Source organism: Rattus rattus, chromosome 2 (genome assembly GCF_011064425.1).
Source record: "Rattus rattus isolate New Zealand chromosome 2, Rrattus_CSIRO_v1, whole genome shotgun sequence".
Taxonomy (NCBI): Eukaryota; Metazoa; Chordata; class Mammalia; order Rodentia; family Muridae; genus Rattus; species Rattus rattus.
In genome coordinates this window covers 23,418,686-23,432,463 of record NC_046155.1, presented here as the reverse complement: position 1 = coordinate 23,432,463, position 13,778 = coordinate 23,418,686, and the positions used below count along the sequence as shown (strand labels likewise).

General features: G+C 43.8%; 1 protein-coding gene across 1 annotated transcript in view; it reads left to right on the top strand.

The window, feature by feature from the left end:
• Mamdc2 (MAM domain containing 2) overlaps positions 1-13,778 on the top strand; it is a 151,784-nt gene that overhangs the window by 77,846 nt on the left and 60,160 nt on the right. The window contains exons 6-7 of the mRNA XM_032891724.1: positions 6,647-6,903; positions 11,860-11,953. Coding sequence (XP_032747615.1) covers positions 6,647-6,903; positions 11,860-11,953 — 351 coding nt within the window. The remainder of the gene's footprint in view (positions 1-6,646; positions 6,904-11,859; positions 11,954-13,778) is intronic.

Genomic DNA, 13,778 nt, shown 5'->3' with positions numbered 1-13,778 from the left:
ACACACACACACACACACACACACACACACACACACACACACACACGTAGTCCTAGCCGTCTTCACAGATCGACAGCCTTATTTCCAAGAAATAAGTGCAGCCAAAGCACAACTCCCACACGTCTCAGGGGATGCAGATCTTCTCTCAGGCTCTTCCACAGAGCAGTGGCAGCAGGGGGATTGCTTCGTCTCTTCCTTGGCTTTTCCCCACTCCTTATAGCACTGTGGCTTCATTGGGGTTCTGGAGGCATAGTGGGGTTCAGAGCATAAAAGAAGGGCAGTGGACAAGAAGCTTTACCTGCCTAGTGTTGTTTAATCTTAGGTTGATGCCCTTAAACTGGAAATGACAAAGGCCACTTCTCCCATGGCTGATGAGGTTTGCACTCTACAGTTCCAAGAAAGAAATGGGGCTCTTTCTGGTTGATCATCTCTAAACCTCTTCCAGTTTTTAGAGGGAATCAGAATTTCTCTACCACTGTTACCATGGAAATAGTCTTAAGAGGATTTTTCTGAGGTGTGGTAGCCCACTTGGGCCAAGGGAAAAGTCGATGTCTTTACCCCATCAAACTCTGGAAAGTCATTGACAACAAGCTTTGTCCTCTCAGCTCTGTCCCAACAGCTCTACCATCAGATTCTTGCCTCTTCCTATGTGCAAGGAAGACGGGTGCTTCTCTCTGTACGCTACACACTTGCTTTTCACTGATCACATTCTCTCTAGAACTCAGATCTGATCTGGTCCGATGAGTAGGCTCATTGGGTAAAGTGTTTGTCATACAAACATGAGGACCACAGTTCAGATCCCTAGAACCCGCATAAGTGGGGTGGCCATTTCCAGCTCTGAAGGCAGAGTCATGGCATTTGCCAGAGCATGATGGTTAGCCAGGGCAAATGTGTCAGCCAGCTCTGGGTTCAGCTGAGAGACTCTGCTTTAATGAATAAGGAGAAGGATATTGAGGAAGACTCCTTGTAAGAGAAAAGGAAGAAGAGGAGGAGGAAGAAGAGGAGGGGGGAGGAAGAGGAGGAGGAGGAAGGGGAGGAGGAGGAGGAGGAGGAGGAGGAAGAAGAAGAAGAAGAAGAAGAAGAAGAAGAAGAAGAAGAAGAACAACAACAACAACAACAACAACAGCAACAACAACAACAACAACTCTCATCTCCTCCATGCAAAGGCCCAAGGCCATTGCAGAACTGAGACCTGTTTGCCTGTATGATGATGAGATTGAGTCAACTTCCTTTTTCCATTTCCACTCTTAGCTGCTCCCCTTGGATTGAGGTAAGAAAGGGAAAGAAAACATGCCACCAGCAAATATAGAGATGGCAGTTCCTTTTTACAGAAATCCCATCTCTAACCTTCTCAGATATCCACATTAAGGGAATATATGGGATAAAGTTTGGAGACACTTTAAGTGGCAGGACTTGCCAATATTAACAGTCCATCTCTATACTCTTTCAACTATGGAGATTCTTGGCTATGTATGGCGACACATACCTGTACTCCCACACTTGGAAGGCAGAGACAGAAGGATTAAGAAGTCAAGGCTAGCCTGAGCTACATAGCAAGACCTTGATTGAAGAAAAGGGACTCCTTCCTTCTTTTTCTTCAAACAAGGTCTTGCTATGTAGCTTAGGGAAGGAAAGAAGGAAGGAAGGAAGGAAGGAAGGAAGGAAGGAAGGAAGCAAGGAAGGAAGGAAGCAAGGAAGGAAGGAAGGAAAGAAGGGAGTGAGGGAGGGAGGGAGGGAGGGAGGGAGGGAGGGAGGGAAAGTAAATACAGACAGATTCTTATTACCCATGTTCTTGGGCCTTCAGATACTAACTGAGAGTAGAAGTCTGTCTGACAAACGGAGTAGAAGTTTATTAATGTGAGAAAAGACCTGAGGGAAAATAGCCTAAAAGTAGGAGACATTTATTTGAGCTCATGATTTCAGAGCTTTTAAATCTTCATGGTCCACTGGCCCCATTGCTTTGGGCCTAAGATGAAGCAAAACACACATGAAGAAACTGTTCTTTTTGTGGTCAGAAGTGTAGAGAGTAGAAGGAACCAAAGACAGACATATATCTACTGACCTAGTCCAACTTGTACCCACCACCTAGTTTCTACAACCTCCCAATAATGCTATCAAATTACAAATTCATTAATCAATGAATCCACTGATTAGATCAAAGCCCTCATGATCCACCTATTTACCCAAGCTCTACTTCTGAACACTGCATTGGGGACTAAGGCCTCAACATACGGATTCTGAAGGGATAGTTCACATCCAAGTTATAACAACATCTTACTTGATGTTCATACACATTTCTTTCATCTTTCCTGTATAAAAAGACTAGAATCTGGCTCTATTAGTATTAGAGGAAAGATCTGATCCAACCCCTAAACTAAGTGTTCGTGAGTATAGCTTTGCAACATGGAAAAGTAGATGGGTTGACTTGCCCTGTTTGCATGCTGTCTGCTCAACATGGCAGCAGCCGAGTGGGTTATTTCCATCTGGAACATGTTTCAGCCCAAGTGGTTCCAGGTAGTCTGGGCAGCTAGCAAGACTGAAGTAGATAAAGCAACTAGAGCCAAAAATATGGCCAAGGAGGGATGAATCCTAACTGAATCCAAGACTGCCTTAGGTACCATGGTCAAGCTGTGGGCAGTCTTTAGGGAAATTCTGGGCAGCCAGGCTGTTCAAAGATACATACTCAGGAACTGTCCTCTGAATTCTTTTCCTGACTCATGGGAAAATGGATGCTGATGGAGAACCACTAAGGTTCCCTGAAAGGTTTCCTAGTACAAAGGGCTGGTATGAGGAGGAAGGAAGGCTTTCTTCAGAAGTAAGTGCACAGACTACCCTCAGGCATCACTCAGGGGGCCAAACCTTCAGCTGGTATTGCCAGGGATTACTATCTTTCTACGGAACTTGACAGCTGTCTTATCTGCAGAAACTTGGGATTTTTAAGTGTATAACTAAACGTTGGGTACAAGTAGATTGACTTCCTATCTGAGCATGGCAAAGCAGCTGATTCTTAATCTTGTGGGGAACCCATAGTCTCTATTTATATGCTTTCATTTTTAGTTAAATTGGTTTTTCTGATTGGTTGTTTTGATTTGAGAAAGCAACTCTCATTGTATGTGTATAGCCTAGGCTGGCCTCAAATTTGTGATCTTCCTGCTTAGGCCTCCACGGTGTTGGGATGTACTACCATAAAGTTTTAATTCTGGCCATGATTTAGTTGATTACAAAATTCTGTTTACCTAGAATACATCTGTATCTAGGTAGGTTCATATCTAACTGAGTTTCCTTGTACCCAAATCATAATGATCCAAAATCATTAAAATCACCTTTCCCTAAGTTAGTAGAAATTCAGCATCCCCGAGCCATAGGGGAACATAGGAAAGTTGACCTGAGCTGGATAAGAAAACTCCTGTCATGCTGGATGATAGACATGGTTTCCCAGGAGCGCCAAGTTACCTTTGTCCTTCCTGTGGTCAGAGGCACAATGACCATCCTTCACCCCAGCTGCAATTCCTCAGAGTAGATTTCACCAGAGATGCACTGAGTCAGGGCATTGTCACTTCCCAGCCTGGCCTCCTGTAGCAGACACCTGAATGGTGGTTTCTGAGTCATCTTAGCCCTGTTAAATCGGATGATGAACTCGTGATGAGCCGTCCTGGTAAGAAACCTCATGTTACTCATGTTGTCAGTAAATAGTACCCAACTGTGTCAACAAAGAAATACTAGAGAGGAAAAGAAGGGCAAATGCTTGTGGTCTAGGCTTCCATGGGAGACTTGGTGTCAGCAATCTTGGTAGCATTCACAGCAACCTCCCTGACTTGCTTTGGGCCAGTCATATTTTGTTTTCTGAATGCTCCTTGGACCAGAAATGCGATTGTGGTTTGCCAGGCTCAGCATTGTGAGCATGAAGTGCTGAGGGAGCACTTCAAGTACTAATGCAGGGATGAGCACAGTATCCAGACAGCAGATGAGTAACTGTCCTTGACCACCGCATGTCTGTCAACTGCAAAGAAGATGTGTTTGTCATGCCACTGTGGGTAAGAGATTTCTCTAGCTCTGCACAGTAATAACACACTCCAGGGATGGAACAGGTTGTTTCAAGTGGATCTGTCAAGAGCTTTCTATACTCGTTGGAAAGAGATCGTCTCGTCTTGGGCAGAATGATTTCCCTCCTTGCGGCTGTGTCAGTTTGAGTTCCACTAGAAACAGAAACTAAGCTAGAACTGGGGGAGGAGGGGATGCTTGTGAAGAACTAAGGCAGAAACTGTCAGTGGAGCTCACTGGAAGAGTGGGTACATGGATATAGGAGCCATGGTGTTTTTAAAGTTCCATGACACTGCTGTAACTCCGGCTATTGTCAAAGCAAAATGAATAAAGGAACAAAAATAACAAGTCCGTCCCAGATGTCTTCATCTTTATCCGGATGCTGTCATAGACGGGAAATTTGCATACGCTATGGAAAATCGAGAATGCCCAGTGGCCACAGAAGCCATAATGTGTCCCTGAGTGAAGAGTACCTTCAGTATAAGATGCAGATCCTGAGAAACGGGAGAGGCCAGGCCTTCGGCAGCGTAGCCTCGCTGTAGTGTCCCTGGCTGCTGGCTCACTGGCTAGTGGCAGTGTGGAGTGGTGTGTTCTTGGTAGGAGCACTGTCACGGATCTACAGGTGGCTCAGCTGAGACTGACAAGCCAATTTCAGTACCTGTAGCAAGCTCTCTTACAGAGCTCTGACCCACCTCTGTGCCTGCAAAGAGAGGTATAAGGACACAAAATCGTACAGTTCTCCCTTCCTGGCAGGACCACCTTGTGAAGGAGTGCTGTTTCGTTCTTACGACATATAACGAGAGGCGACAAGGACATTTGCTGTTTTTCGTGCTCCTGTGAATTCTTAGTAAATGGACTTGTGTTAGAATGGAACTGTTTATGGTCACATGCGTGCTCCATTATTAGGGTAATGCCCTAGAATGGCTGGACCCTAGGGTTGTATTAGAGGGAGGGGCACTCGGGTGACCTTTAGGACTGATGTCATGTTTTGGATACCACCCACACAGGTGGCAAAAACAAAGCGAATGCCCTGCGTGTGAATTGCATATGTTGTGTTGTTCCTATTCTTACTGCTTTCTCAGAAAAATAAGAGAAATTCTTATAAAGCAGGCACTAGATACTGAAAACAAAAATAAAATTATGGTATACCTGTTCTGAGCTTATAAATAGAAAAAAAAATTCTATCCAAGCCACACAGAATAGCTGTTTTCATCATAACCTAAATAAATGGATACAAAGTCGCTAATAATGATAATAGCTTCCCCTTATAAACCACAGACCATGGGACAAGTATGGTTCTAGATCCATAAATTCTATTGCTGTTTCCTTATAATCGTGTTGAGCAATTATAAAATGTCAGGCACACAATAAGCACTCTACGTGCAGAATCTCATTTCATATTCATATCAACTCTACAAGGAACGTACAGCTGCCTGTCTCTGTGAGTTCAACTCCCAGTGGACCAAAAGTATCAGGAAAATGACTGTGTGTGTTACACATTTGCTCACTTCTTTCTTGCTATCACTCCCTAAATAGTAAGAATAAGGAATTAGATTGTATTAGTATTTTAAGTTATTTACAAGTGGTTTAAAGAATGTAAAAGGAGCTGAGGATGTAGCTCAGTGGCAGAATACCTGTTTAGCATGCACAAGGCAAAAACAAGCAAGCAAGCAAGGGAGCAAACCAAGTGTAGTGGTGTGTGCCTATAAAAGTGGTGTGTACCTATAATTGTAGCCTTCCGGAGTCAGGGGCAAGAGGATTGGAGATTAGAACCCATCTTGGGCTACATAGCAAGGCTCTTAAATAAATAGATAATAAATAACTTTTAAAAGCATATAAGATGTGTATAGATTACATACAAATGACAGTCCACTTTGTATGAAGAACTTAAGCATTCACAGAGTTTAATATCCGAAGGGGCTCCTGGATCTGTCTCATCCAAGTAGCAAAAGATATTCTCATTCAAGAGACTCAACAAATTCATAAGCCTGCTCAAGTCCTGTTACCTCATCGAGGAAATGGGACTCAAAGTCAGTTCTCTTCGATGGTAAACCAAAGCTCTTTCCTAGTCTCCATGCTGTTTCTTTTTGAGTCTGTAGTGGGGGTTAGTAGCCCCAGGTCTCTCAGGTGCTGTGATCACCAGGGTCTATCAACAATGCGATCACAAGTTCAGACTCCCAGACCTTACCCCTGCCTTCGAGCACTCTTAGGACCACTCAAACACACAGCCTGCATTTGATGTGTGTTGTGAAAATATGCCCAGGTGTGTCTCTCCATGCCCTCTAAGAGGCTTGGGAAGGATCACATCTGATATAGGGATGTATTCGCCTGTGAAAATGCAAACACTGAACATGACCCATCTTTCCTGTGGGGATAACTTACTTCAATGGAAAGTAAAGGGATATTTAAACTGTGTCTCATCTGGTATTTGCAGGGTGCAATAAATGTCTGTGTCCCTCTCCAGCTACGACACTTACACACTCCTGACCAGACTTCCTCCTCACGCCTTCCAACGAATTGTGTTGAAGTGAGTCCCAGGATGTCACAGGTCCATCTGCAACTTACCAGCCTGTCTTACCCTCTATTCTGTCTGTGTGATTTCCAGGCCACTACATGTACGTGGACTCTGTTTATGTCAAGCACTTCCAGGAAGTGGCCCAGCTCATCTCCCCAATGATCACAGCGCCCATGTCTGGCTGCCTCTCATTCTATTACCAGCTTCAGCAGGGGAATGACAATGTCTTCTCTCTTTACACTCGGGACATGGCTGGCCTGTACGAGGAGATCTGGAAAGTGGACAGCCCAGGCAATGCGGTCTGGAACCTTGCAGAGGTGGAGTTCAGTGCTCCTTACCCCATGGAGGTAGGTGAGCCTCGATCTGGTCTCACAAAGAGATGCTACACACACACACACACACACACACACACACACACACACACGGAGGTCACTCCACTGTACATTCTTACCAACCTCAGTCCTGACTTTGAAGATAGGTATACATTGACTTTATTTTTTATTTTTAATTTAGAAAAAAACATTGTACCTAGGAACTGTACAAATCTTTCATCCCAGTACTTACAAGACAGAGGCAGGCAGAGCTCAGTAAGATCAAGGCCAGCCCAGTCCACAGAGAAAGTCCCAGAACAGTAAGGGCTTCATAGAGAAACACCGTCTCAAAAAATAAAAACAAAACAAAAAGTGTTGCACCAATGAATGTAATAAAATGTGATGTTTTGATTCATGTAGACAATGGATGACAAATCATAATAGCTACCACGTGTATCACCTCAAACAAACATTTGTTGGTATTGGCAGCATTTAAAATCCTTCTGGGTATTATGAAATGTACAATATAGCATTATCAATTATAGTTGACCTACTGTGCATTAAGAACCAAAGTGTACTATTTTAGCATAATTGTAGTTTTGTATCTACAGACCAATATCCCCCTTTCCCTCCTGCTCCTGAAGCACTGGCTGCTATTATAATCTTTTAGAGGGAGGGAGTTGGAGTGATCACATGACTCTAGGCCAGACTAGGGCAATTGATCTCTTGGAGCTGGAACTACAAGCATATTCTTCTGGAGCACCTGGCCTGTTATGTGGGTGCTGGGATCCAAACTGTAGTCCTCCTGATTGTGGAGCAAGCACTCTTAGCTAGTGAGGCATCTCTCCAACCCTTTAATGCTTTCCTTCCCTCTCTTTCCCCTTCTCAGTCGCCTCATTTCCTTCCCTTCTGTATCCCTTTCTTTCCACTCTTATTATCATCATTTCTATCAAAATTATTGTTCTGAGGATAAGTGTGGAAGTCAGTTCTACCAGCTGAAATTCCCGGTGCATGTCCCCTCTGATCTTGTGCTATAGCCATGGAGGGTTCAAAAGGGGAGCTCGGAGTCCAGATGACTCCTTCCAGGATCTCCACCCAGGATCTGTAATCATTCGGGGTCCTTTGGCTTCTCCTAGATGGAAATCTGGGTAGGCAAAGAGCAGCTTTAGTTTCCCTCTGGTTTGTGCAGCAGTGATGGGTAGCAGAGGTAGGTGGGGCACCAACAACAACAGCAGAAGGAAGCAGCCTACAATTCGTGTGCCTACCTCTAGTATCCTGACCCTGAGCCCTATAAATGTTGCCCTTGCCTGTAGATCAAGGAAGTCACTGTCCTCAGCCATTCGTACCAGCCAGTGTTGTAGCTGAGACCAGTGTCCCAGACCTTTGGTCTCAAAGACTTGCCAGGTCTCTGCATGTTCTCTTCTGTGGACTGTGACATTTTATCCCTCTTCACTCTTGGCTTTCTGCCTTCTTGCCCCACCCCCAGACTCCCCCATATCTCTATTTTTTCTTGCTGCTGGCCACTCTCCAGCTGCTTAAATGCTGATTCTCCAGCTGCCAGGAGCCAGCTGCCTTCCCCCTTTACAGCTCAGCCTCCTTACTGCTCACCAGTTATGGTTTAAAAACCATCACCACCACTCCGCTGTCTGCCGCGTCTTTCTTCATGTTACTCACTCAATAAAAGAAGTGACTGGAGAACAGCTTTTTTATTGGGTCTACGGCAGGAAGGGAGGTCTCACAGCAGAAAGTCTCCAAATCGATTCCCTAAGTGAGCCTGAGCGACCTGTTTATGGCTGGGGAAGCCCTGTCTCTTGGCACCAACCACAGCCTTGCCTCTTTAGCACCAGTCACAGAAGCCACCGAGGGAGATGCACCTCAGTAGAAATGGCTGTAAGGTCATCTAGAATTCACTGAGGCATGAGAAAGCAAAAAGTCTGGTACAAAGTGTCCAACAGCCCCGGATGAAGCTGTGCCTTCAAAAGACAGCACAATCTTCTGTGATCACGATGTAGTTTTCTCCTCCGGGCGTTGAAGCCAGCCAGCGCTGGCACAAGGGTAGTCTGGCTGGTTATTCAACTGATAGTCCTTTGGCTCTAAGAATCCAGACAGCAAGAGAAGGATCCCAGAGCTGCTAATTGGAAGATTAGATTACGGTACTCAGCACCTTTGCTTAGTTACAGGAAAACACACACCAGATCAATTTTGAAGAATTTTCTAAGCAAATAAACAAAAAATCAAAAACAAAAAGCCCATAACTTTCTTCTTTGCAACAAAAACAATGTTATAGAATCGGACGTAAACTTACCATTATTTAAAACGAATCTTTGTGTTCTTATATTACAACATTTTACAGTTATATACAGGATAAATATCCCAAACAAAAGAATTAGAAAAGTCAAAGAAACGAAACTAAGTTTAACAACAGTGGCAAATACAACTGACTTTATGGTGTGTGTTGCTATAGACCTTTTTCTTTAAGTCCATATCCAAATCTGTAGCTCTGGCCGTGTGTGTCTTTCAGAACTTGTAAGTACGGTCCATGCTTACTGCCCACTGACGTACATACATAAAATCATGCTCATATCCACAGAGGACAAAGGAGGAGACAGAAATGTTCAAGAAGTCTGACATCTTTTTTCTAGGTCACACAGCTGAGCGACGCCAGAGAGCTTAGGGGACTTCCTAGACTAAAATATAGCATCCAGCTGTAGGAAGAGCTTCAGTCTGTCTGAGGTCCCCCCCAGGCTGCAAACTGGGGGTGCAGCGTCATAGTTGCTCTGCGTGTAAGACTGGTGTGAGCATTTGCATCTAGCTATAAGGAGAGCTTAGTTGCCATGGTATTAATACCCACCACCCCGTTTCACTTCGTCCTTTCTGATGTATCTTCGCCAGTTCCCTTTAAAGAACAGAAATGGCTTATTCCTCTGGCTGCTTTTCAGTGGCGCCATCTGCTAGCCTGCTGCAGAACTGGAGAAGGCTGGCTTGGTCTCCATTTCCAATGTGCTCTGTCTGCTGCTGGTGTGCCTGACACTCCTCCACCTCCTTCATATCCCTCTCAGCTCCCTAACCCCAAACAGCCCCAGAGAGAGCACGGTGCCTTTGTAGAATGTGTGCTATTTCCTGTCACCAAGTCTGGCCAGGCTTTGATTTGCTCTTACAGCCCAGTGGAAATTTTTCTCTGACTTTGGTCGCAAGAAGGCAAAGAAATGCTGCCCCAGAACATATTCCTTCTATTAAAATCAAATGAGTCACATGTGAGTGCACATTCAGGCAGGCATGTGTATACACATGTGCACGCACATGCATGTACACACCCGTGTGTGTACACATACATACACAGATGGTGTCTTCTTTATCAATTTCTTTTGTACAGCATAAACTCTTTAGGTAACATTTGCATGAATAGAGGGTTGCCGAATTTTTTTTTAAATTGGCACTGGAAACTCATCTTGCTGAGTACTATTAACCGTACCATTCATCTTTGGACCCACATGTGTGGGATTTTGCTCCACTAGTCTGAGTCTGTCATTTGGGTTGTTTGCTCTTACTAATTGCCAAGAAAAGGAATTGGCCCTGGAGCAATCAGTAAATCCAATGTCCCCACTTTCAAAAGGAAAATAAACATGGATTTTTCTGAACAGAGAACCCTGGCACATGGGCTGTGATTGCAGACCCATGTTGGAAAGGGCTTCTTAATCTCTCTGTTCAATATGAACAAAGTCTTTCCCCTTCCTCTAACAGTCCCAGTGTCTTTGTGCTGGAGGTGGGAGGAGTGTACACATCAAATTTTCCCCTTTTATAAAGACTACGAGAATATCAGGCATTTGGAATAGAGCCCCATCCTTCTACGGTATGATGGCATCTTACCATACTCTCCAGTGGGGTAACAAACTGATTTCCTAGGGATTAGGACCCTGGGTAGCAGCAGCCTCCTTTAGATAGATTTGCCTTCTGCACTCTTAAGAGTCTGCATCACAGACTTCGTGCAACTTCATGCATTTATACCTTCCTGGCCCTGGCATGCGTTTAAGTTTGAAGCCATGGCCCGCAATGTGCCTCAGCGGCCACCTCACAGAACATAGACTGTGCACCTGGATTGTTTTCCTTACACAGCTTGGGCCTGTGCTGATCACACCTGGTGCTTTATTGTCTCAGAGAGAAAGTTCAAAGTCAGTGGGTGGGAGACGATAAAGTAAAGCTATCGCTGTTCCATGGTCTTCATAAATTCATTGGAACATGGCTAGAAAGGCCTAGTCACAGCGCTCATCTCTGACTACTGTGTCTTTGCCTAGGCTCTCGTCTGGAGTGCCATGGGGCAAGGGGCACAGACAGATTAGAGCTTAGCTTCCTGTAGATAATGGAAGAGCCTAATTTATTTTCTTCACTGACTTTTTCCTGTAGGTGATGACCATGTTGTCAATCAATTCTGGAATCTGTCTGAAATGTCTTGGGCATGCTAGCTGGTACTCAAGGAATAGGGGATAGGATGCCCAGTAAATACAAATTTCAAGTGTCTTGGTCCATTATGGCTGGGTTGTTACCACAAAATACCATAACCTCAGTGTTGTATCAACATCAGAAATTCATCTCCCAGAGTCTGAAAACTGAGAAACCCAAGATCAACGTGCTAGCAGAGCCATCTTCCATGGTGTCTCCACATAGAAGAAAGCTCCTTGGGACTCCTATCATTAAACTCATGAATGAGGGCTTCACCCTCGTGGAGCTAATCACTTCCTCAAAGGGCTCACCTTCAATATCACTGAATTGAGGATTAGATGTCAGAAGATAATGTTTCAGTAGGCAAACAGAATGATTTCATTTTCATTGAAAGAGGCTGTGGGTTGAGAGGAGTACTGACCAAACACATGTTGGAAAAGACTTGCATGAGTCCTTGTCACTTGGCCTCAGTTGGCTTGATCGATGTGGCACTTTTAATCATGTAAGAGCAAGGCAGTATGTAAATTTATGCTGAGCTGTCATTTTCCTTCCCAGGTTATTTTTGAAGTTGCCTTCAATGGTCCCAAAGGAGGCTATGTTGCCCTGGATGATATTTCGTTCTCTCCTGTTCACTGCCAAAATCAGACAGGTGAGTCCTGCTTACTCTTCCTCCTTTGGAATGTGCCTGCCTCACCAGACGCTCAGAGTTGGCACTTGTTTCATACTGCTTTTAATTGTCTCACCTTTTGTCTTACCTTGTCTTTAAAAGGTCATCAACTGAATATATCATTTTTGCTAAACTGTTACCTTCTTTCAGCCCACATATAGTGGATTTAATTTCATTGATACTGTGCACAAGCTTTCATGAGGCTCTTTCCCCCTCCCGATTAGCAAGGAAAATTTAAATATTAATTTACCTAAATTCATTTACTTCTCTAAATAATACCTTGGTTCCATAAATGAGTAACTCAATAGACTGAGGGGGGAACCCTTTCAACCTGCTACTGGATATAATTATAAAAACTCTAACTTATAAATCTCCAAGATTCATAATGTCCTTACTCATATATACTATATATACTATATATAAATTAGTATTCAGTAGATATTTCCGGAATGGTTTTGACTAAACAATATGTTAACTTAATTAACTTCTTTTTCAAAGTGAACCCTCACAAAACTTTTATCAGGGCCAAAATTAAAATTCCATAGCCTGAATGTTTAAAAAGAGAGGGAATTCTCTACTTTCTGGGAAAATGGGTGAACACAAGTGTTTTACAATAAGGATGGCAGTTAAATACACAGTTAAATGCAATTGACCTTACTATTCAGTCAATTCATCTCCTCACAACACCCAGGGCTACACTGTGCCCAACCCATCTTACTAACAAGCATTCTTTCTGTATCTGGAGCATGGGAAATCATTATGGAAGCTGACCTTTGTGGCCTGACTTTCTCTCAAGATAGAACTGGTCTGTAATATGCTTTTGGCTATATCCTATCAAGTAGACTAAGATAACATTAACCACTTGAGCTAAATTCTTATTCCCAAATTAAAGAGAAGCCTAATTTGCTGAAACTAAGGACTTTTTATGGTGGTTTGAATGAAAATGACCCCCATAAGCTCATAGGGAGTGACACTACTAGAAGGTGTGACCCTGTTGGAGGAAGTGTATCCCTGGGATGGGCTTTGAGGTCGAAATGCTCAACCCTGACCCAGTATCGAAATCTCTTCCTGCTGCCTAAGGATGTAGATCTCTAAGCTATTTCTCCAGTACCATCTGACTATGTACCACTTTGCTTCTTCCCATGGCAATAATGGACCAAACCTCTAAACTGTAAGTCAGCCCCAATGGAATGTTCTCCTTTACAAGAGTTGCTATGGTCACGGTGTCTCTTTGAAACAATGAAACCCTAACTAAAACATTTGTTGTTGTTGTTGTTGTTGTTGTTCCACTAATTTTAGTTTTTTAAAGGGAGTTAAATGAGACCATCTCAATCCACACAGGGAGGCAAGTTCACCACGTCCTAATGGATCCACCTAACTCTGTGTAGGGCGAGATGTAGAAGTGGCCAGGAGTTAACAAAGGCATCCTTGCTGGGGCTTCAAAAGAGATACAGAATGTGTGTTAGCACTTCCCCACATCATTGGTCTGACTGGTGAACAGGAGGGAAAAAAAGATTCCAGCAAAATGAGGCTACTTGAGAGGAGCAGTGTCTCCTCAGTATGTAATTCACTCACTTGATTTCCCTGCAGAACCCACGTGTTTCTTTCATACAGTGGACTATATTAGCCTTTAGAATTCCTCATTATGCTAACCTTACTTTTCAAAATTCTTAATCTCATCATTTTAGTATTATGAGCCGAGGACCAGGAACCCAGATTCTCACCCCTTTCTTCACACTCATAAGCTGTGTGATCTTGTCAGCTAATGAGGTTGTCTAAAAGGCCTCCATTCCTAAGAAGTTCAAAG